At 32.9% G+C, this 26,017-nt stretch overlaps 1 protein-coding gene across 8 annotated transcripts in view; it reads right to left on the bottom strand.

The window, feature by feature from the left end:
* Nucleotides 1-305: 305 nt before the first annotated feature.
* LOC128241478 (uncharacterized) overlaps nucleotides 306-26,017 on the bottom strand; it is a 29,929-nt gene continuing 4,217 nt past the window's right edge. For 6 of the 8 annotated variants that reach the window (XM_052958431.1, XM_052958435.1, XM_052958433.1 and 3 more), the window contains exons 2-10: nucleotides 24,673-25,723; nucleotides 24,287-24,349; nucleotides 23,755-23,817; nucleotides 23,477-23,539; nucleotides 19,799-19,861; nucleotides 15,644-15,695; nucleotides 15,190-15,275; nucleotides 7,610-7,806; nucleotides 309-3,888 (exon numbers count right to left, since the gene is read on the bottom strand). In XM_052958431.1, coding sequence (XP_052814391.1) covers nucleotides 3,780-3,888; nucleotides 7,610-7,806; nucleotides 15,190-15,275; nucleotides 15,644-15,695; nucleotides 19,799-19,861; nucleotides 23,477-23,539; nucleotides 23,755-23,817; nucleotides 24,287-24,349; nucleotides 24,673-25,584 — 1,608 coding nt within the window. In that variant the 5' untranslated portion in view covers nucleotides 25,585-25,723 and the 3' untranslated portion in view covers nucleotides 309-3,779. Of the gene's footprint in view, nucleotides 3,889-7,609; nucleotides 7,807-15,189; nucleotides 15,276-15,643; nucleotides 15,696-19,798; nucleotides 19,862-23,476; nucleotides 23,540-23,754; nucleotides 23,818-24,286; nucleotides 24,350-24,672; nucleotides 25,724-26,017 lie in introns of all 8 variants that reach the window. The other 2 variants (XM_052958438.1, XM_052958437.1) reach the window with 2 other exon arrangements.

The raw sequence follows: 26,017 nt of genomic DNA on the forward strand, positions 1-26,017 counted from the left end.
TACACATTTGTATTATAATTCATTGAAAAGTTGTTCTTACCAGAACATAGTTTGCCCAGTCTTAGTTTGTTGCACTCGACAGCAAAATGAGTGTTTTTGTTATTGTCGTTGATACGAGCTGCTTTTTATTGGGAATTATAGCCTATACCTTTGGTTTTGGACGCCTTACAACGGAGGCATACGGGCGATTTTAATTGCATGTACATATGTTTATAAGAAACAGAGGAGAGAGAAATGACAAACCGTTTAGATATAGAGCTAACAAGTTTGAAACAAGGTGTTGGGGATGCTAGGTCAAGTTGGTACACAAACATGCATTCTATGTCCGTCTTTATTTTCCGATTAATATGTAAATTTAAAATACAGATATGATATCGACTAATACAAGTATGACAATTTTTAACATTCAGAGATTGTAGTATGATACGGCTACACATTGAATACAATAGCATGGTATTATACGATTGCAATGGATACTTGCAGTTCTTTCAAAACAAAACTGTTTCATTGTAAGATAGAATACGACAATATAAGATTTTACATGAAACGTTCGTGTATATACAATTCATATATATCGTATTAAACTGCATAGCATTACTTTTGTTTTGATTAACACAGTTTATCACGTTTGTATTACATTTACCTCACAATCATTTACTAGTATCACTTCCAAACTGTTTATTGCAGTACTATGATTGGTCGTAGATGATAAAGGTATAGAACACCTAACGTTAAACGATATAGGCTTACGAATGCACAAAATATCATTACCTAGATAATTAACGTATGCACTAACGGTTGCAAGTGATATGCATGTTAATACCTGTATTGCTCTAAGTTTTAATGATTTATTTTACATAAAAACACATTGCTTCACACAATATCGCTGAAAATGTAAGAACTAATATCGCTCTAACCTGTGACGTATCTTATCTTTAAATTTGTATTCAGTTTATGACTACTGCGGGTTGTACTAAATACAAAATTTTGATCATTTTTTTCAAATACAATGGAAACTGCATGGTCAAGCCCGGTAGTCAAACACTTAAGTAACAATTGTCTTTAGTTGCAAAGCGCTAGGACCCAAAATACACAAACAACACAGTTGGAACAAAGAGGCATGACAAATATTTATTTATACCAGTTACAATTACCGACCTAAAACGGTCAATGAGAGATAAACTATTTAAGGGTTTACGCTCACCTGTATGCACACAACCTCACTTTGACTTAAAGGGACACTCTTATTCAAATTTAATACATTCACGTGTATAACAAACATGAGTGATAAACCTTTAAATACTTACCAAATACTGCATTGATGGATAATAATAATTACTGATAAAATGATTGTAATCGTGTATTCAATAGCTGAAAACGCAAACAAACAAATAAATGATGGTGAGTGCTAAAAGATGAACTATGATCTACCATCGTCTCATGAGAAATATTGTGTTTTCTGCTACTTTCTTTTAAATTAAACTCGGTGTCCTTCTAAAGAACGACCTGATTCATCATTTTTAGTATATGAAAAACAATAGTAGAAGTTGTGGTAAATTTTATTCGGTAGTACGGGTGCATCTTTAAATAAACATAATAATACCAAGCGCCTGTCAAGGGCGTTATTGGTACCAAATACGTCAACACATTTATGACTCGGTAGGGCATTAAATCGTAATTTTCTTCATCCGAATGCTAACGTAAATAAAACAAACTAGCACATTATGTACGAGTTTGTTAAGGTCGAGCATTCAAAAGATTGGCTTAACCCCCATGGAAAAAAAGCGTTTCATATTTTACTGAATTCTAAACAAATGATAAGCTTGATTTTATTTCTTATGTGAACATTTCGCTTTGGTGCGATGTGTTAATGTTGTTGGGGATGATTTAAGTATGTTGTATTGCAATTTTGAACATTGTCATAGATAAAGTATTGCATGTTTGTATCTGTTTCATGACCATTTATTGCTGCTTTATTAAAATGTGAGCATTCTTATCAGAACAATATAAACCTATAAGATATAGTTGTATTTAATTATATATTCTATATAGGTAGGTATCAGACTTCTTTTATTTTATTTAAAGTTTAATGAAAAGTACATACCGTTTTCAATAAAGCACATCTTCATATATATTAAGCAAGATTTATATTTAAAAATGAAATAGATTATCCTAACGCACTTTTGGAACTATTTTTACGTGAACAGTGATCCGAAATCACTACACGTCATCATTTCAGTAAGCAACAACACTCGCGCTTTTTCAGTAAACGTTTACACACATGAGTTATCTACGTCTGTTTTTCCACACATTGGTAATTGTAGGTATGTAATAAATATATATAATGTTTTACTCGCACGGAAAAAAACGCTGAGTGTAGCCTCGAAACCAGCTCACGCGTGGGTCCTCGGTTCGCATTTTTCTATCCGGACTCGGAGAAATATGATATAAAATATTTTCATGACTTAGATGCAAACTGGTCATTTCTAACTGACATTTAACGAGGGACAGACAACAGAGCATCCTAAAACAGCCGCACAAAACAAGTGTCTAAAATGTCTAAGAAGTACATATAGTGGATTGACAATGTTATTAAAATTAATTACATTAACAAAGCAATTTGAAATCATAAAATTCAGTATGAACAAAATGTGATCAAAACAAATGATATATGACGATTAACATTATAAACATGGTTCACGCTTAGCCAATATGTCTGTCATATAGCTTCCATGTTTATCATCTTATGGAATATAACTTATCTGAAAGTGTATTTAATGACAAAAAAAAATCATAAAGAGTAATAAATTGTAATTTCGATTTAAAACAATAAATATTATCTGATTTGATTTTAGAACATCTTTAGATAAACATCTCCCTTAAATATCCTTTATAACACGTTTTAAACATTACAATACGTTAAATATTTTTAACAATTATACTTTAATAATAAATTAATCCACAGACGACCATGGACAATAGACAGACGACCATGAACGTTTGTTTTTAATATTCAAGTTATACATTCGTCTCTGTTATTCTTTCGTCTGTAAATTCCGCTTATACCGCATACTATAACTCAGCGCAGCTTCGAGCACATTTGAACTTGAAATAATTAACCATATTTAATGTACTACAGTGCTTAAAGTAATATGTATATGTATATATGTATACATGTAGAAATACTCATCATGTTACTGGATATCACATTTAATTCTATAAAATATAAAACGATATGAAAACTACATCAATTATACAATATTGAGACATTGAGAAACAAAATTGTCTAGATGAACAAAATACTGTCACGATCTGACTAATTTTAATACACTTTATAATAATAGCCTACATGCAAATAGCCAAAAACGTATATATTACATATATTACATATATTGATTTAATTTCTAAAAGATGATATTTAATAAAAAAAAAGTTCGATTAAGTTTTCATAAAAAGACTCATGTAGTTGGTAGTAAAGTAATAATTATTTGTATATCTTATGTAAACATGACAAAACAGTTAATAGAAAGAAATCGATGCCGTAATGAAGAGTTCAGTTTTAAATCAACTCTCCCTCTTTTCGACAAGCATTTCAAAACAAAGTTCACTAAATGCACAAAGCAATTTCGATTTTTGGGAGATCGAATCTAGATTGGCATATCATGTTATACACAATCTATATACAATAACAACATGCACCTTTTTAATATATGCCATAATCCTTTGCAGTGGGTGTTTCGACAACATAACACTGATGCAAGTTACCGACCGTCAACTGTCTATGTCTCGTACAGCTCCTCCGTCTGATCTATATTCGCCTCTGTGATACCTTTGGCTGATAGCTCCGCTTTCAATGTATCTGTGTATACATTGTATGACTTCAACCATCTAAAAATAATTTAACTACATATATACAGGTATTCAACGTAATGCGAAGGTGATCCGCAACTTTGTAAGATTCACGGTAGACTATACAGACACTATTTATTTTACATCTGAGGTCACACTCATATAGGAAAGACTCGCGAGTCACATTAGTTGGATAGTAGCGTTAATCATATACAAATACATGTAACTCGTACTTACAACGTATTATATGATAATTTGAACTTTGTTTCAAATGCAACGTATAAATAAAAAAAGCAAACTGGTTCTTCTGTACACATATAGTTGTTCCTTACATCTTTAAATCTGTCTACATTCTACATTATATATAAATATACAATTATAGTGTGTAATTAAAAAGTTTAAATAAACAATATAAATCAGTAACTTGTACAGCTTGAGTACTGGGGGAATATTTGAGGAATTTAAACAAAAGAGCTGCATTGCAGTTTATTTATTTTTTGAAAATTCTTGAATTAAGTGCTGCAGTGTTCAACAATGTTAAATTTCACGGCAACTGTGACAGTGAGATACAGGATGTTTGTTCAATTCAATATAAGATCGTAATTTATTTCATGAGCTTCATGGAAAAACATATCTGTACGAGTGGCGAATCCACGAGTAAAACTATAGTATTTCTTTGATCAATGGTAAAATTAAATAACATGTTACAATAAAATGAAATAAAAAGTTTCTTTTCAGAGTTAAATTAGTATTTTTTTCTAAATATTCATTTCAAAAACGATTTTTCCCTGCCGCTACCCAACGGACGGGGTAAACGCACTTAACGCACTTTTGTATAGTTTATAATTCAGTCTTTTTTGTTTGTGCATTTTTTTTATGAAAACTAACTATTGAACGTTTATTAATGCATCAAATAATAACGAAAACAGTTTTAAATTAGACAGGGCATTAGTACATAACCAAATTACTACGCGGCCAATTATTGAGCTAACATTTAAAAGGTCGTTTTTAACATTTTTGATATTTGGTAACATTGATACAACATCCTATTTATGTTCGAGCTGTTGTTTTTGTCGGTTTTAATGCAAGCAAATGTTCGCACATTCAGCTTGATAGTTTATGAAAAAGTGAAAAACATAGTTACCATTTTTCTAATAAACGGTAAGTTGTTTATTTCCAAATATATCTTTATTTAAACTTATGCAACCTCTTCCAAATCTTAAATGGTTTTGGCAATATTTTGTGGTTCGAAGCTGACATAATAAGATTTGTTAAAGAGCAAGTACCTAAAATGAAATTTTATATAAGTCTTAAAAGTTAATATTTTGAATCCTAATTTTGCAATTTTTTTTCAATGATAAAACTCCGTATTTCATCGAGAGGCATAACATTAAGTATGTTAATCCGCATTTTCTTTACACATAATGTATGTTAAATATGAAATTATTCGCCTCCGTTTTAATGAATAGAGCTTTCTTAATGATTTGGTGACTTGACCGTATTGTATTTGCATTATGATATTTCACTCCTTGAATATCTTGCGTGAAGATAGCCCATAATTAAAATGTTATATTTTAAAAAGATGCAATGCCATAATTTCTGCTATTTTAAAAAACATATCCAGCTGATCATTAAACACACATGATATAAGTCGTAGACATACGGACGGTATACAAGCAATATAAACATTTAACAAGAGTACCATGATGGGATGCTCAACGCTCCCCCGTTTGTGTTCACTATATCAGAGGGCATAACTTAAACGCTATGTGATGAATGGACTTCTAACCCAAGTTAAGAATCTTTATGTGAGTAAGTGTACAGATTTTTGTGCTCATAATATCTACGGTTTTGATATTAAGACTAACGATAAAATATGCATTTAACTCAATCTTAATATTTCGCATGAAACAAAACACATATTTAAAGTTTCATATAATGAGTAAAGAATTGAAAGTGATATTTTTTATCAACAGGTCTTCTTTCTTTAAAAAAAGTTTTTTTAAATGTTTGCAAATATGTAATATTATCAGATTCTGCACTTGATTGTAGAAAGTAACCCTGTGAGTTTGTTTTTAAATTTTAAATAATTAAATTAATTCTGACAGGGTTAATTGGAATCAGAGTTGTAAAATTTGACCAACGGTTTTTGCAATTAAACTGGGATTTAAGATCCCACGGCGCATGCAAAAATTTGTCATTTACGCAATATTCTATTATAACGTATTGTATATTACCAACTGCTACTAAAGAAACAATTTTTGTATGATTATATAAGAATATCAAATTTCATTTAAAGCTCATGTCTTTATATTTAGAACTTGACAAACACACTTAAGAATCTATGGCGTCAGTTATATGACGTCAGCACTTCCGAGCTTATCGTGCGCCTTTTATTTATAGGAGTTCACTGACTGAAAAAAATAATTAATTACAAAAAAACTCATTTGATGAAATGGGTTTGTTTCTCTCACTGATTCGTTTCGCGTAATTACTATGAAATTGGTGGAAAACACGTCCATATTGTTAATGCAGGAAAATCAGGAAATGATTCTTTAACTGACGTTACACAGTGAATGTTACGTTACGAATATGGTCTTCATTTTAAACGAAGTCTACATTCTTTTTAAACCTCATGGACGGTGACGTCGTGCTCCGTGATCCTCGTACATTGATTTTGTATACTATAGATTCCATTATAAACAAAACATGTTGAAAAAAACATTGCATTCAATTACAAGATCATTTGCGATATGTTTTTCGATAAAAATAATTATATTGTATGAATATTGTATTCATAATTATATATCTATGCCTAATACTGAATATTACATAAGAAATTATTCAGTCCGTCATTTTTATAAGAGCCGTAGCTAATATTTTTTTGGTATGAACCAAATCGTATTAATTTTATTCCCGTAATGAGCAATATGTTATCAAGACTTCTAAACGCTGTATTCTACCAAAGAACTATATTGCATGTTTCGGAATCCTTATTTTACATTCTGCACCATTGATAATATATTGAGTGTATACATGCTATACCATTGAAGTAATGTTAAGTAAAAGGAAATGTTTTGAAACAAATACGTTCGACAATTGAGAATTGACACTTCCCTAATGAGCCATCAGTTGTGTTTATTTCTAAAAACATCTTCAGTGAAACATATGCAACTGTCTTTACGATCAATTATTATTTGTCATCATTTACAGATTCTAAAGTGCCGTATTTATTCAGTTGAAAGGGAAGTGAATGCAATTGCTTTAAAAAAAAGTTGATAATTTCACCCCTTAGTTTGAAGTTCAATATCAAATTTATATTTTAACTGCGGTTATTACACTAATAAAACTCCTTAGTTTACCGAAAAACATGAAAATAGCATTCATACGCTGCTTTAGTTATACGTCATGTAAAAATAACTTACTTTACCTATTTTGAACTCCACAACTGACTTATTGAAACGTTATATGCTATTAAAAATGGCTTAACCTAACAATCACTTACAACAGGCTTTGTACATGTGATGTATATAATTATTGTACTTTTAAAAAAAAAGTAATACTAGCCCAAAAAGTTCATACATGGGCCCCTTTAGTCCTTCACGGGCCCCTTTAGTCCTACATGGGCCCCTTTAGTCCTACATGGGCTCCTTTAACGAGATGGCACTCAGAAAATAGTTCTCCTACATTAAAACAGTTAACACCAATGCCTTCATGAACGCTCTTAATTGACTCTTATTTTACATATTATAACATTTACCGGTAATTATACACTAATCCTTCATACAATGAAATGCCATCCAGGACAACCTTTCCTTCCTTTCCCAAGTTGAACATCAGCCCTTTCCTGAACGCCGCCTTTAACATCCTACATAGCAGCTCACCCTTAGTGCCGGTCCTCAAGTATCCTTTGAACGTATGGCCTTTATACGAGCTTCCCGGGCACGGATGATGCGCCTGCGAGAAGGGAAGACAAACGTTGTGTTAGACGTGATGGAATGGATTTAACTACTTAGAACACATTTACCACAGAATGCATTGAATTTGAACAATAATTTGACAGGAAAATATATTGCCAGAAACAACGGAACAATTCTGATTTTAATATAAGCATCCATGATATTTCTGTTCTAAAAGCATGCTTTTCGGCATATAATAATCCCTAAAGTGTACAAATAAGACGGGAGGATAAAAGGAAAAATATAAAAGATGACATTAAAAGCAAAAGTACGGGCATTGTTATATACATTAAAATATAATTTGCGTATGTGGAATAAATTATCAGATATCTACAGGTTAAAGAGTTTTAAGAAAAGTAAACGCAAAACAATCATATAACGTTACTGCATATAGGTTACACTATTTTTTTTTCAATTACCGAAAACAAAGAAAATTGCCATTATGAATTACAAAGCTAATTCGTGTATATGATAGATGCGTAGAGTGAAATACCAATTTTGTGATCGTAGCTTATTATTTGGTTCTACGGAGAAATGAAATGATTTATTCCCGACTTAATAATATATTCTTACTAAAGTTAGAAAATAAAATTTCGGTGATGTAATAAGTATGCTGGTGTTTAATTTATTTTTAAGTAAAATAGAACATATATCTAGTGACATCTATACAACAATAGATTGGACTGTAATACATTATCATGTGTGTTTAAAAAATAAACTCGATTGCGCATTATCACGCATGGGACAAAGATTCCTTTTTTCTACAATATATCCAAATGTTCTACCAGAAAAGAACAATTTGATTCAGTCAGTTTGTGCATCGTTATTTTCCCGCGGCAAAACAGTTGTATTGCAGGTCGATTTTATCAATGTATATTTCCCCTAAAAGCTTTAAATGCATAGCAATAAAATACTTGCATTCCTGATGACATCAACAAATATGACGTACGAGGCAAAATCGTATACTTGTGACATAGATTATGCTTAGTGTGTTGTGTCTTCTACTGTCTTCTTAGTGTAATCTTCCACACTTTCCTAAATATCTTGATTAATGATTATTCAATAAAATTAGTTAATTGTATCACATCTTTTCCCTTTTTGCTTTCAATATAAACATATAATCCATTTAGTATTATGCTAATGAAATTTTCTGTATACCACAGCAATACACTTACATAGATAGAAATTCGTTTGAGGATCATAATGATTGTTTTAATTTATAATTCCCCTTTTCTTATAAACAAATATTTTCGGAAGGCTCCGACTCCATACTCGACATAAAGCGCTTTAACATTAGCCATTTCAAAAATAAAATACGATGTATGATGTTTGCGTGTCATCACATTAAGATAAAAACTATACCTGTTTTAGCTTATGATTTAAAACACTTTTGCTGTATGTTTAGCCATTGAAATACGTTATTTTGCGTTCAGTGTATTGTATAATGTTTATATTCATGTTTGAATGCACATAATGTTTTAAATGGAAACAAACAAACATTTAATAACGATATTGCAAACACGTTATATAATTGTCTACGTTTGAGTTAAATGAATTAGAAGAAAATTATTTTGTCTTGGCTATAAAGGAATAACCTCCAGGTGGCGCTTTATAAGCACGAGTGATTCATACGCACGAGCATTTTGTGCGCATATGGATGTAAAGGCAATCAGCTTTGAGGTACCGATACGTTCAAAACGATAAAATTGCTTGTTAAAATTGAGGTCGTACCGGGCAGAAGGCAGTAGTCCGTGTATATTGCAGTGACCGGACAAGGCATGATTTTAATCATCTTACAGAGGGTAAGTCGTATTAAAACATGTGTGTTGTATGTATTTGAAACGACGCGTACATGTACAACATGAAGATTCAGATTATGCAGTGGAAATATGGGACATGTAGAAATTATGAGTTAATTCAGTTTAATTGTGTTAGAGGAATTTTTCTCCATTTTAAAATCAGTGCTTCAAGTTTTACTAAGACAGTGGATGTTTAGTTTATAAGATACTATTAAAGAATATTTAGGTGAGATTTTTTTTTTTTTTTTTTTTTTTGGGGGGGGGGTGCGAGAAACACGTAGGAGAACAATGCAACACAATGTGATCGGGGTTACACGGATCCCGCGGTTCTACCACGTGGCTGTGAACAGATGAGCTGTTTCACCTCATGGCAGCTGTTTTTAGTTGACGTCACTTCCTGTTCAAGTGCCGCGCTCCGATGGTGTTCCCCCGCCTATTGTGATTTTCTGGTGTAATATTACCTGTCAGCGTCAGCCGTAGTTTTGGCCATATAGTCAATACATAAAGATAAGTATTATAAATAAAATTTAATCTTTTCTGAATTGAACGAGAACGATTTGAAGCATTGCCGATTTCTTCTGGATTTTTCGGTTTAGAAGATTTTAAATTCAGAATGTTGGCATTAAAGCTGCACTCTTACAGATATACCATATTTACAACTTTTCTTTATTTTTTGTCGTGGAAACAGCAAATTCTTATATAACTGGTTTCCATCGATGTTCGCAAAACATGGCCCGTTCTAAGACAAAAAATAAAAAGTTAGAAGTTGTCAAAACGTTCAATCTGTGAGAGTGCAGCTTTAAACTAAAAACAAATTTCAAAAAATACTTCTTTAATTTTATTATAAGTTGAATTGTTAACAAACTGAGATTATAAGTAAGAATGTTTCATGTAAGTTTCAGGGATTTGTTCTGTGTTCGCTAATAAATACAAATATTGTTTCTTTACTTGTTTTTGTAATTGACTAAGTACATCTGCCTTGGCTGCCATTATATAATTGCTAGACAGATGAGTTGCCAATCTTGGCTGACACGCTATTATAATATGTTTTCCTTAGACAAAAATGGGATGTGTGGATTGTGTTTAGTTCTGAAACAGTTTGAATGCATCTAATCATTTCTTAGGATATGTTAATTCATTGGCTGTAAATGTAATTGATTGGTTTGTTTTGACAACAGTGATCTTTTTGACACACCTTGCGGAAATAATTCTGGAGTATTTGGTTTAGAAGATTTAAAAATTCAGAATGTTGGAATTAAAATTAGTATTTTAAAGAATATTAATTTAATAATATCATACAAGTCGAGTTGCTAATAAACTGTGAGATAAGTAAAACTGTTGTGTGTAAGATTCAGTGATTTGCCCTGTATTTGCTTATAAATACCGATAGTGTACTTTTTATAATTGGACATTTGGCTCGGCTGCCATTATAATTGCTAGACAGATGAGTTGCCTGTCTAGGATGACTTGCGATTATTAAATGTGTTCCTTAGAAAAAAAAGGTCTTGTGGATTGTGTTTAGTTTTGTTAAAAATTGAATGCATCTGATCATTTCCTATGATATTGTTATGATGTGTTATTGAAATATTGTTGTGCTTCAACGCCAATTATTTGAAATAATTTACTTGTAGCATTTCAGTCACTGAATTTTACTTTATAAGAATACATATATATTTTGCAATATTTAAATGTTCATTGCATATTAATTTTACAATGTTCATCAGTTGTACACAATTATGATACGCTTAATGTTACAACACTATAGAATGATTGAATAATTAAGGGAGATAATCTAACGTTCATATGAGTGGCATCGCTGATTCACGGCGGAAACGCCAGAGGTGAATAAGTAATAATTAGATGATATGAAGTAAATTTTCGATGATTGAGAAGGAGCGAGGTGAGTTTCAACCTCATAGGTTGTCTTATTGTCAATAATGCAGGGAGTGTGTAGTGAATGAGTGGCAGAAGGCAGACATTAAAACACGCGCGAAAGTTGAAATTTTGAATTGTTAAGCTTAGCACTTAATGATTGCTTGTCAGCAGTTTCGTTGGATGAAAATCAAGGCTGTATTCTAATCACAGTATACGGTGGCTTCACAAGTTACGGTACTAGTTATCATGCAAATATTGTTATTAAGTTATAAAAATCGGCATTGATGATTCATGGCAGAATCGCAAAGATGAATCATATTTAACACTGTACACGGTGGAATAAACTGTGCTATGTAAATACTGGTCTGCATGGAAGTTATAAAAAACGGCAGCGCTAATTCATAGCGGAATCGCCGGAGAAGTATATGTTTACTTCACCAGTACTAGTTAAATGTAAAAATGTTGTTTTATTGATTCATGCTAATGATATAATTCTAAGTCATAAGCCATGTTTGTTTACCGAATTGATTTATGTGAATACGTTATAAATGATGTTTCTGTAGAAACCTTTATGTGTATACGCCTATTTTCGCAGAAGCACAAGGAAGACACTTTACCAGAAGGATTGGCGGGCAAAGTGGATCTTCTCCCGTACCTACCATAGAAGTGGATGGCCACAAGTATTATTCATCAATACGGAAGTAGTTCTTTCAGTTAGGAAGTTAGATTTAACTTACGGTTTAGGGAGAAGGGATATTATGCCTGCTTAAGGTTTTACTTTGCAAAATATGTATTTTCACTAATAAGAAGTGCTTAAAGGGCTTGGTTTTAGTAACTGCTGGTTTCATCTGTACTGGCTTTCGTACATAAATTTTGCATGTGATGTATTTGATACTAATTTATAACACAAAAACAATGATTACATATATCGTGACAGTTCGATGATTATCATAGCTAGAACTAGTTCCAGGTTGTGTCAAGTTTTACTAAAGATTCCTCGATCTAAAATGAAGGATGAGTGTATCAAAATTTATATTGTCTATACATACTTATGCTGTTTATTGATATCTTATACGAACATGTGAGATGAATTTATTACGACACTTGCAACTCATATTGACGATATTTACAAATATAGTGATCATTGATTAAGATCTGCTGTCGAGACGTATGTTGTCAACAATGGAGTTAAGGACAGAATGTCGAACATCATGGATTTTGTTTAAGTGATCTAGCAAAAATTGATAATTATGTGTAAAATTTTCTTTGAATTTGTCTTTGGCAATAAGTTTGTAAATAGAAGTTTAAAATGTCATTACCAATCTACAATGGGTTAATTTGAAAAAGATCATCATATTAAATTGATGATTAACATCAGATTTCCCGTTCTTTTAATTTCATCGGTTTCCCAAGTGTTTCTCTGAGACCAAAATAATAATATTGAAAAAGTATGTTTTGTTTGTTGTTTTCTATAGTAGGTTATAAAATGGTATGCAGGGAAATACGTTTGAGTAAAACGAATTGAAAGAAAGTTAATTTTCCTTGTTTATAATGGAATAACCGGCAGATGGCGTTTTATAAGCACGAGTGATTCATGCAAACGAGTTTTTCGTGCGCATATGAATAAATGGCATTCGGCTTTGGGGAACTGATACGTTCACATCAATTCAATTGATTGTTTAATTTTATAAGAAAATGATTATGGTGATAGTTGTCTGTTATTATATAAATAATATATTTGTTTTGCACTTGTCTGCAACAAACATAGCGATGTAATATACACCTGTACAATTTGATATTGTACGTATACATGAATCATCTAAATGATATGTTTTCCATACATCATTGTTAAAGAGCTTATGGGTAATGAGGCCCAATAACTTATGCAACAAGACAAATCATGTTATCTATATGCCAAACGGGCAGAGGTTTCTGGGTTTTCCAAAGGTTATATCGCAGTTTTTTCTCGGCCAGTCGACCACGAATATAATCTTCATTTTTGTCAAGTATGTTGTTATAAATACATACTTTTCACATGTTGCAAGTTCTTGCTGAATGTGTTAATCGGTTACCAAAGTGCTTCTCTGAGTCTTCCAAAATAATATCGTTGAAATACAATTGATTTTGTTGATTTCTATAGGAGGTTATAGAATGGTATTCAGTGAAACGATTTTTCGATTACTTTGCTTGTCCATGCCGCTTCAACTGAATTCTCATCAAACCAGCTAATCCTTATATAATAAAAATATTACACACCACTGAGGGTCATATGACATTATAAGGACCGGTCTGTAAGCCACCGAACGCCTCGGTCCATATACACGGGGCTGTCTGGCCGGTCCTTATAATGCCACATGGCCCGAAGTGGTGTGTTATATTTCTTATATTATACCGAACACTTTTAACCATTTAATAATTTTAAAACACCTTTGATGTGTTTTACAAACAAATCTGATAATGTTTACTTGCGAAAAACATGTCTTTGTGAAAATTGCAAGCTGCGCTAACCAGTTTTGTGACGTAAAAGCGGTCCATATTATATGACGTCAGCGGTCCATATTATATTTTTGGCGAAGTCCAGACCGGTCAAAAACATTACATGGACCGCTGACGTCATAAAAACTGGATTTCTATTAAAATACATCGATATACGAACCGATCAGCTTTAAATAAACAAAGAAGGGACACAGTATGTAATGAGGCTACTAGCACAGTATAAAACATCGCATTCACGCACTAGTGGCTATCATCAGATGTGATTTAATAGATTTTAATGATGTGTCTAATGTTATTTTTAAAATAATCGACATATGCTTTCAAATCAAACGATACATATAGACGTGGCATTTTAACAACAAACATTTTTTTAGCTTTACAATTACCATTACATTACGGTACACAGAGCAGTTTTGTAATGTATACAGATGATATTTCGTGATTTAAGTGTTAGATCGTATTTTATTTCACAAGTTTCATAGAAAAGCATTTTCTTCACGTGTGATATAAAATACAGTCTTACACTGTAAGGTGAATACTAAGTACATCGTTTTTATGTGTGGATATATTGCTTTTATTAATTGAAATTGAAAAAAAACAACGTTGTACTAAATGATGTGTTAGAAAAAAACGATTTAAAGAGAGTATTGTGTGTTCAAATCGTAGCATTAACTTTATAACATTTACAAAACGTGAGTTAGTAATGAAATGTAGGTCATATTTAAATGATAATTTAGTTTAACTTACGAAAAGGCTTATACAATCCGTGACGAGTAATGTCAGATAAACAGTTGCATCGGTTGAAATGTTATATTTAGCACAAGCACACCTGTGGAGTTATGACATGACTCTGATCTGTACAATATTATAACTTAAAATTAAGCTTGGACAATGCCTCTTATGATTTAACGTCAGTATTTTTTGCTGAATTGTTCCCACTGACTGCCTTTTTGCCTTGGTGTTAGTCTTTGGCAGATCTTTTTTCTATCGAAATAACACTTTCCGGAGTTAAGGAACACCATTAAAATACAAAACAAACATAGCATTTTTTAGTAGAGAATAAGTCTGATAAGGGCAGTATTTCGCCAAACCGTATGTAAAAGTTTTTACGTATACGGTCATACATTATAACAGTATTATATTGTTTTTTGCAAATACTTGTTAGCATCAAACACGTGATTATAAATAAGAAATTTACACAAAATGATTACCGTCTGAATGCCATCCGGAAATGTGAATACTAATTTAATTCCAACGAAGTCGTACGTGACATTAACAGTTCCCGTTGGTTGAGTCCCTGAGAAACAAAATTACATTGAGAAATGGTAGCTCCATAACGGATTTTAAAACGGATTTGTTTTACGGAAATGGTTTAATAGTAGCAACACAATGATTATTTAAACAAATTGTTTCTGGCGGTTTGATGCACTGCATCTCTTATAACTTTAAGCATTGATTATATCAGTCGCATACTGAACAAATTATATCAGTTAGCATTAAACTAAATATTCAAAACGAGTCACACTAATTCAAGCAATGCTTACTACATACCAATGCAATTACTACTATCATTTTGTATTAATAAATCTGGATATTTTATAATGCGGTGTCAATTTATTCATATTTGGTACCTTTACAATATTCAGTTATTAAAAGACAACTTACAGTTAATTCTGTCTTTGATTTGTGAACCATGTGCCTTGACTTCTGCTCTTTCCTTAAAACAGACAATATATCAATGACAAGAACTCATCATATATGGTTTAGTCACACAGTCATACCTAAACAGGGCATTAAACATTAGCAATGTCATTAAGGTAGGAATTGATGGAAATGATTTGGATTTTGTAAACATGAAAAGCTTGGGTATTGAAATAGTTCAAACCTGAAGTGCTATTTTCCTTACACAAATAGTATGTCAGGGGTAGAAACACAGTTCAATGATAAAAAGCAAGACCATTCGACGATGTTTAAGGAATGAATTGCAGGGTTGATGTCATTATCGGTGTATGAATGCAATTGGGTTGGTCAATGTGTATGGAGTCCGAAGGACTCCACGCGTACTTTGACCAACCCAATTGCGTTCACATCCCCGATAATGACATCAACCCCGCAATTCATTCCTTATATTTACACCAATGGTTCATTATTTCATTCAAGAATTGTTAAAAAATACTTCATTTAAGAAAACCTTTCAGTAATCCGATCTTACCCATTCTGTAAATAGAACGACCCGACTATAACCGGAATTTTTTTTTCAAATGACGTCACAATAACGCGGGAAAAAATCAACCACTTGAAATCACATTAAAACGTAAAATTGAAACACTTCTGGTACCAATATATTTAAAATATAATCAACTAACACTTTTAAAAATGTTGATCTATATTTTACGGGACCTGCAGACACAATACAACCAATAACAAGATCAATAGTTTCATGTATATTGTTATGCAATGAATTACGATCCGAACATATCCGAAGATGTTGCGTTCATCGATTGATGAACGCAATTGCCGAAAGGCAGTTCATTTAAGGAATGGAATATGAGGTATAAATATTGCGAAATAATTCTTTACTGCCAACTATATTGTTGAAACTTTAAAGCTGCGGTTTACTTAGAACTAAATTTAGTTATAATAACATGCATTGTTTCAAAGAAAGAAAATAGTTTGAGTTAGTAAACAACATTTATATATGGTTTATAAACTATGCACATATTCCAAACGTCATTGTTGTAGCTTCGAAAATATAAAGTCAATCAAAAGGGTTTGGGCTAGCTTAGAACCATAGGGGAATAATTTGAACGAACCTAGTAAAGGGCACATGATGACACATAACAAGTTCAAGGGTCGCGGCCTACCGGTTTTAGACAAGAACATTTCCATGATTGTCATGTATATATATATCCTGTATATAAGTAATTTGTGACCCCCGGGACGGGGCCAGTTCCAAATCGAAGGGGCTAATTTGAACAAATTTGGAAGAAAAGCATTATATGATGTTTCATATAATATACAACGGATCTTGGCCAAGTGATTTCAAACAATACTTTCAAACGTGAATGTGTCGAACAAATGTCGAAAATGTTATAACATATCCTAACTAAGGCTTGATAATACAGTTATGTTATTCTTGCAGAAAAAAATGAAGGCGTTTGATTCAATAAATAAAATAATTCACGTAAAAGAAAGTATGTAAGGAAATGTAAGCGATCTTTAAGAAGCTGTCCCCGTTACAATAAACCTAGGAAGGGCTTTGTTTAACATGTATTCCGAATTTTAAAGTATGTACGGGTCAATGTAATCTCTTTTATCACAAGGTGATTAAATGCTTCAACATTATCAACCATTTGTAATCAATAAAATGTCGAACCTTTACGAGAGTGGTGAGGTGTCCAACAATGAGGTCGGTACGAGATAAGTGTATAGTTCAACAAGGTCTGTACGACAGTGTTGTAAAGTCCGTCAACAAAGTATGTACAAGAGTGTTGTATAGTCCAACAACAAGATCTGTATGAGAGTGGTGTATATTCTAACATCGAGGTATGTACGATAGTGGTGTATTTCAAACTACAAGGTATGTACGAGGTTTGTGTAGACCAACAAAGAGGTATGCATGAACGAGGTCTGTACGAGAGCGGTGTATAGTCCATCATTTAGGTCTGTATGAGTATGATGTATAGTCTAACAACGAGGTATGAACGAGAGTGTTGTGGCCAAACAACGAGGTCTGTACGAGAGTGGTGTTGCCCAACAATAAGGTCGGTACCAGAGTTGATTGGCCCAGCAACGAGGTCGGTACGAAAGTAGTGTAACCCAACAACGAGGTCAGTACGAGAGTGGTGTATAGTCCAACAACGAGGTATGTACGAAAGTGGTGTAGTGCATCAATGATGTATGTACAAGAGTGGTGTATAGTCCAACAACGAGGTATGTACGAAAGTGGTGTAGTGCATCAATTAGAACGAGAGTGGTGTATAGCCCAACAGCAAAGTTTGTTGTTGTTGCAAAGTAATGGTGTTGTAAAGTCTAACAATGAGGTATGTACGATAGTGGTGTAGCCTATCAAAGAGGTATGTACGATAGTGGTGTAGTTGAACAATAAGGTCTTTACGAGAGTGGTTTTGACCAAAGACGAGGTTTCTATGTGAGTGTAGTATAGCCCCAAAATGAGGTAATCAGGAGAGCGTTGTAGCCCGACAAAGAGGTCTGTACACGAATGATTTAGTTCATTGCCATGTTCTGTACGAGTGTGGTGTAGCCCCACTACGAGTTATATATGAGAGTAGTGTAGCCAAACAACAAGGTATGTACGAGTGTTGTGTAGTTCAACAGCAAGGCCTGTACGAGAGTGGCGTAATCTAATTACACGGTATGCACGAGAGTGGTGAATATCAACAACACGATATGTACGACAGTGGTTTAAAGTTCAACGACAAGGTATGTACAAGAGTGTTGTAGTCCAACAACGAGGTATGTATGAAATAGGTTTATAGTCCTACAACAAGATATGAACGAGAGTGGTGTATTGTCCAACAACGAGATATGTACGAAATAGGTGTATAGTCCTACAACAAGATATGAACGAGAGTGGTGTATTGTCCAACAACAAGGTATGTACGAGAGTGGTGTATTGTCCAACAACAAGGTATGTACGAGAGTGGTGCATTGTCCAACAACAAGGTATGTACGAGAGTGGTGAATTGTCCAACAACAAGGTATGTACGAGAGTGGTGCATTGTCCAACAACAAGGTATGTACGAGAGTGGTGTATTGTCCGACAACAAGGTATGTACGAGAGTGGTGCATTGTCCAACAACAAGGTATGTACGAGAGTGGTGTATTGTCGAACAACAAGGTATGTACGAGAGTGGTGTATTGTCCAACAACAAGGTATGTACGAGAGTGGTGTATTGTCCAACAACGAGATATATACGATAATTTTGTATAGTTCAACGAGTTCTTTAAGAGTGCAGTGTACAATCGATCAACGAGTAATGCACGTGAGCATTGTATAGTCCAACAACGAGGTATGTACGAGAGTGATGTAGTACAACAACGAGGTCTGTACAGGAGTGGTGTAGTACAACAACAAAGTATGTCGGATAAGATTAGAAACCTGATCCTACTATTAAACCCATAATGTATGCCACATATAAAGGAACGGACACCATCATAAAACGTAAGTATGACTCGATATTTTATCTAATATCACAATTATGAGGGCTTATCCGGAAATGCAGTGCCATATAAATGTGTTTAATCTTCATACGTATTTCGATTATTTTATTAACATATTTTTATGGAGTTATAAGACCGATTCTCTCATCAAACACATGCATGTTTACAAACGAAAGTAGAACATTTTCATCAATTTTCAGCTGATTTTCACTCAAGAAGCCAACATTTTAGATAAAACCACTATTATTGATTGCTTTTATTTTGTCGGGAATACAAATGACCGCCTGTCTACCGGAATAAGCATGTTTTTACTCCGTGATTTACTACAAGTACTCTCCCTGTCTAAGATTTGATTCATTAAACATAATGGTGAAGCTTTCATCTTTTAAAATTCATCTACTTCATGTTTTTTCTCGTTTCGGCTCATCACATAGCATGTTCCTTGTCTGAAAACGTGTAAAATGATCTTACACATCTGAACTGAATCAGTTACGTTTTCTAGGATATTCTTTATAGTTTACACTAGAAACTAGAATAGCTTGGATTTCAGTTTTTTGACCGGTCAGCTTAGGTTTCTTGAATGTCATATATTTATGCATCTATTTGACTAAATACACCTTTGTATTGATATCTTACCTTTTCATATTTCTCTATACACTGTTTCGCCTTCAGTAACTCTTGTTCAAACCCCTTCCTTGTCTGAAAGCATAGCGGCAAAACATTAGCGATTTCTATAAAAATGACTAATCCATTTCTTGTCTTGCAACATATAATTCATTCAAATGGTTCAGTTATATTGCCTTCCCTTTAAATCTTCAAAACAATTGATTGTAACAGGCTACACCTTGTCTGAATTATATAGGTTGTATTTCACTCGTTTCAGCTTATCACACAGTTCCTTCTGCAATCGTGAAAGGATAATATGACGTGAGATATGGATAATGATAACTATTGTATTTTATACAATTAAAGCTGAATATATGGGACCAGGTTCACGACAAAACTAAGACATAAACTAATTTGACCGTATGTTATTCAATATTCCAATTTTACAGTTTTAACAAGAGTCCAATCAGGTGGCCAAAGAGACATTTCCTTAGTTTTAGTAAAAAGGAATCACAAGACCAGCTAGGTTGAAGTTAAATTTATAACTATTTACTATGACCCTACTAGCGTGTCTTATATTTGTAGATTAAGAAACATAAAATACAATCTGCACAGTGACAACGACAAATCCAGCGGGTAAGCAAAAGTATGTATACATGTATACTCTCACAAAATATTATTTTGTTTCATCAAGAGGTATTTAATACATTGGTGGGCAATGCAGCAGCTCATAGAATGTTAATGATTTTACTAAGCATATTATTTTCGTCACACAATCAGTTATAATCGGTATGTTGAATATGAAAGTTAATATTGGAAAGATGTTTTTTGTATATTTCATTTATATTAGAAAAAAAATGTTAAAGCAATTATTAGTTACATTACCAAACGATTGTTCTATCATATATCAAACAAATTGTCTACATGCTCGGTTAAATGGCGACATACGATTCCACACACATGTACATAAAGAAAAATATTCAACAAATTAAAATATGTGCAACAATTGATAATACTTTATCATATTTTCTATTGAACAATGATCTGATACCACATTCGAACGACCAATGACTCTTACAAGTGTGTGCTTTTCTTTTTTATGCCTGAACTTGTAACTCTCGGACAGATCTAAGGCGATTATCCCATATTGTATTGATTAAAAGTGTTTAATGCACTGTGGTTTGTACGTTATGTGTCACTCGCTTAATTCATGGTAGGCCTTAGCACTAATCCTTTATACATTTATTTTATTTATATTTTGTGTAGCTGTTGCTAAGTGTAGGGCCTCATAATAATGCCTTTAAACAGGGCCTTTATTTGTATTTTATTCGTCTTTCACTAAGTGTGTTGCAGGCCTTAGTGTTTTGCCCTTTAACAGGGGCCTTTGTTTGTACGCTAAGTGTCTCTCGCTTAGTGTATTGTAGGCCAAGGTATTGTGCCTTTAAACAGGGCCTTTGTGTGTACGTTATGTGTCTCTCGCTTAGTGTATGGTAGGCGTTGGTATTGTGACTTTTAACAGGGCCCTTGTTTGTACGTTATGTGTCTCTCGCTTAATGTATGGTAGACCTTGGTATTATGCCTTTTAACAGGGCCCGTATTTTAACGTTATTTGACTCTCGCTTAGTGCATGGTAGGCCTAGGTATTTAGCATTTTAAGATGTCCCTTGTTTGTAAGTTATGTGTCTCTCGCATTGTGTATGGTAGACCTAGGTATATTGTGCCTTTCAACAGGAGCCTTGTTTGTAAGTTATATGTCTTTCGCTTAGTGTATGGTGGGCCTAGGTATTGTGCCTTTCAACAGGGCCCTTGTTTTGTATATAATGTGTCTCTCGCTTAGTATATGGTAGGCTTAGGTATTGTGCCTTTCAACAGGGCCCTTGTCTATATGTTTTGTGTCTATCGCTTAGTGTATGGTAGGCCTAGGTATTGTTCCTTTTTAGAGGGCCCTTGTTTGTAAATAATGTGTCTCTCGCTTAGTGTATGGTAGGCCTAAGTATTATGCCATTTAACAGGGCCTTTGTACGTTATGTGTCTCACGCTTAGTGTGTTGTAAGCCTAGGTTATGTGTCTTTCAACAGGGCCTTTGTTTGTACGATATGTGCCTCAAGTTTAGTTTGTGGAAGGCCTATGTATTGTGCCTTTTAACAGGGCCCTTGTTTGTACCTAATGTGTCTTTCGCTTATTGTATGGTAGGCTTAGGCTATGAGTCTTTCTACAGGGTCCTTGTTTGTACGTTATCTGTCTCTCGCTTCGTGCAAAGTTGAGTCAAGGATTGTGCTCCATTTTTGGTTTCTGGGTTTTTCCGATTAATATTCATTGAATTCAGGTTTATAGACAAACAGCAAAACGATCAGCCATTTTACATTTTTGTTAGAGTCAAATATTGAATATTAAGGTTTACTTACAAACACAATAATTGTTACATAACCTGACCAAACAAAAGTTTAAATTTCTAAAAATCCAAAAGCTATATCAATTTGCTCATTCAATAAATATTAAAATCTGCTGCAATTACCATCTCAAAGTTCAAAGTTCTCAAAAAGTATTTTGTTGATCTTTATTTCATCTAATGAATAACATTTTTAACTGTTTTTTGCATGGCAACATGTTTCAGCTATTAATCATGCTTAAATAAGATCACAAGACATGGAAATGCCGATTTTTAAAGAGGGATTTATTCAAAATTTATTTCGAATTGCACGTAGCAAATTATATGTTATCTCTTTTACCAAAAGATGGTTCAACATTCTTAACGAATGTTAATCTATTAAACATATGGTCAATAAAAGCATCATTTGTGGGTAAGTTAATGAAAATTCTTCCTAAATAGATAAACCTGTCGACAAGGCCTAAACAAAATTTGTTTGGTTAGGGTTACATCCTTTTAAAAAAATAGGTTGGGTAGGTAGGCTCTTTTTATTTTTATTTTTTTAATAGGCTTTATATAAGAATGTCATTTTCATCATTGGATAATGGTAATAAAGTTATCTTCTGTATAAGCATTTAAGGGTTTCAACTGCAAAGTGAAAAGTTTAAAAAAAAACACTATAAAAACGGTAGGGTCGGCGTAGGGTAACCCGAACCAAATGTATTTTTTTAACCCAAGCATAATATAATTGAGACAAAGTAATAAGCAAAAAAATGAAAAAAAAATTAAATAATTGCGGAATGACGCTCATACAATCTTAATACCAGTCCTTTATCAACATGTTTGTCAAAGCTTTAGCGAGTTATTTATATAGTTTGTTTTCACTTGTTGCATATTCAATGCAAGTTTTTCAAATGAAACAATAGTTCAAATAATGCTTAATATAATTATAATGGAAACAAATAATTACACATATACCAAAGATTTATTTGCTAGGGTTATTGCGTTTTAACTAAAATAACTATCCCTGTAGATGTAAGATACGATTGATAAAACTTGTTTCTTAAAATATCACATTCTCAAAACTATCTTGGTTATGTTTAACATGTTGCAGCTTATCACATTTCTCATCTGGATACGTGTTCGAATATTCTAACATATGTACTAGTTACAAGTTAAGTTTACTAAACTATTCTATACAAGTTAATATATATTGAAATATATTCGATTAATGTAATATTGCCCACTCTACTCAGCGTCAAAAAGCGTCATGAATAACTTCTATTAGTCAAATACCTTATATAAAGGAATACAGGTTTCTGTGAAAAGGTTTATCTCACCTTTTCAAATTCCTCTATGCCCTGTTTCGCTTTCAGTATTTCTTGTTCGAGTATCTGTCTTTTCTAAAATCATAATGGCGAAATTTTTAGTTAGTTGAGTTATATTGTCAGTACACATAGACTATTTCTTTTATTGCGAACTTATAGAATTGAACAAAACATAATTTATCAAATATATTAGTTTCATTGAAAGGACTAATGTGCACGGTTAAATATACCTGCTTTCCCTGAATAAATCTGTACACGAAGACTTAGGATATTTATATAACAGGTCTCACCTTTTCTGAATTATCTTTGTCTTGTTTCACTTGTTTCAGCTCATCACAAAGTGCATTCCTTGCCTGTTAACATGAGAATAATAATCTAAATTAACTTTAAGTACTAACAACGCTTACTATCATCATATGATATACATATAAAGCTACCTAACAGATACTAGTTTCAGCAACTAATAAAGACTAGCGACTTTCACCGTCTTTAATTTTGAAAATCCGATTAGATAGTATTTTAAATGGTAAACGAATTAATATGATTTAATCATATTTCAGTTAAGCGGCCTAAATGATTTGGACACTAGTATTCGTGTGATATGCAAAAGCCAAAATAAAAAAAAACACAATTTGACAAATACCAATGTAGATTTAAAAAAAAGTATATAATAAGACACTTCGAAATGCGATAGAAAACATGCGTTAATATAATGCCCCCTATTACCTATTAAGAATAAACTAATCATGTATTTATCTATTTAATGTAGTGTGTGTTAAGAACATATGTTTAAGTACAATGGCGGGATACACTTTTACAAACCTTTTCTGACTGATCTAAATCTTGCTTGACTTGACTTAACAGTAAGGTGAACTCCCGCCGAGTCTGAAATCAAACATTCAAATATAGAACAGTATATGGGCTTTTGAAAATGATGCACGTTTTACAACTATTTTCCAATCGGACAGACTGGGTAGGATTATGATTATGTTTAAAAAATGTTACGCAGTCTTATATAATTCGACAGATAGAAATCATAGTTGAAATTTATGAATACATTAAACATTTAGTGCATTGAAATTGATCATTCAACAGTTGGGAAACACTGTTGCTGATGGTCAACGTGCTTTTTGGATGAAAAGCGACATTTGGCCGTTAAAAAATATTACAGTTTGTAGCACATAAGCAACCGACATCACACTCGATACCTTGTTAATTTTTGTGGTGGATGCGACAACATCGTTCGCATTTCCATCGTCGCTCCCATTAACTTCTTCTTGTTGTTCACAAACCTCCTCCAAATCCTGAAACAGGCATTCTAGTATAACATCGTTTTCCTTAAAGCCAAACTCTTTAAAAGTATGTTTGTGTTTGAATTCTTTAAGGTGGGATCTGACGTCCGAAACCTCTTTCTCAAAATGTCTGTTCATTAGATACAGGTGTCCAGCCATATTTTTATCAACAAAACTATCAATTTTACTTTCTGCATCATGACACCACTTGGTTTTCTCATCACACATTTTAGTGATATGCGAATGAGTGGTCAAGTTTTCGTTATGTTTCTTCGTTATTCCGTTTCTAGTGCCACTTGTCAATTCATCTACACGTTGTTTAATTTTATTTCCAAGTCCCATACATTCTTGCACACATTTATCAGCGTTTTTATTGCAATTCTCCTTACTGTGTTCTGCTTCATTTTTCAAAAGCAGAATCTCATTTTTTATTTCCATCAATAATGACTTCATTGTGTTGACTTTCTCGCAGTCAATGTTAACTACTTCATGCAACAAGTCAACGACTTCTTCTACGCAAGAACGATGTTCCGAATGAAGACATCGGCCACAAATCGTGGAATCATGAATTTTACAAAGAAATATCGCCTTTTCTGTCAGATGCTGCTTACATCTTTCTTCTGTGATGTCCCGCAATATATCATTTGGATTTTCTGTACCATCCTCATGCATTTTAACAGCCTCGTGCATAATGACAGTATGCGTTTGAAAAACATTTACTGTCTTGTGAATATCTGCACAAGTTTCACCAACGTATCCGCAACTTTTGCAATATCCAACTGCATTTTCATTACCGCACATTTCACACTGAATCTGCTTTGATGCCATGTCATATGATTATGAAGGTTCAACATATATTGAGTTAAACCAAAACGTTCTTTTATGCGAGAGTTAATTTGAGTTATTGTTTTGGGTCGATCTATTGGTTCATAGTCATCACTACATCGTCATTCAAGTACATGTATCCCTGAAATTAAGAATATTGAAATGATAATCAGGATCATGAGAATACAAAACAATAACAACGAATTTATTAAAAAGCTAACTGCTAGTAACGCTGTCAATGAAAACAATTATTATTAGGACCTTAACGCCATGCCAATCACTTTATCAATCGTAAATCATAAAGGTTTAATATGCGTTTCTGCGTTTCAAATTTTGGACTGTGGAACGATCGATTCCATCAAATATTATATTTTCATGTAAAACTACACCCATGTTTTAGATATTTGAATGATACGTTTGAAAATGTCATGATGGA

The sequence above is a fragment of the Mya arenaria genome, chromosome 7 (genome assembly GCF_026914265.1).
Source record: "Mya arenaria isolate MELC-2E11 chromosome 7, ASM2691426v1".
Taxonomy (NCBI): Eukaryota; Metazoa; Mollusca; class Bivalvia; order Myida; family Myidae; genus Mya; species Mya arenaria.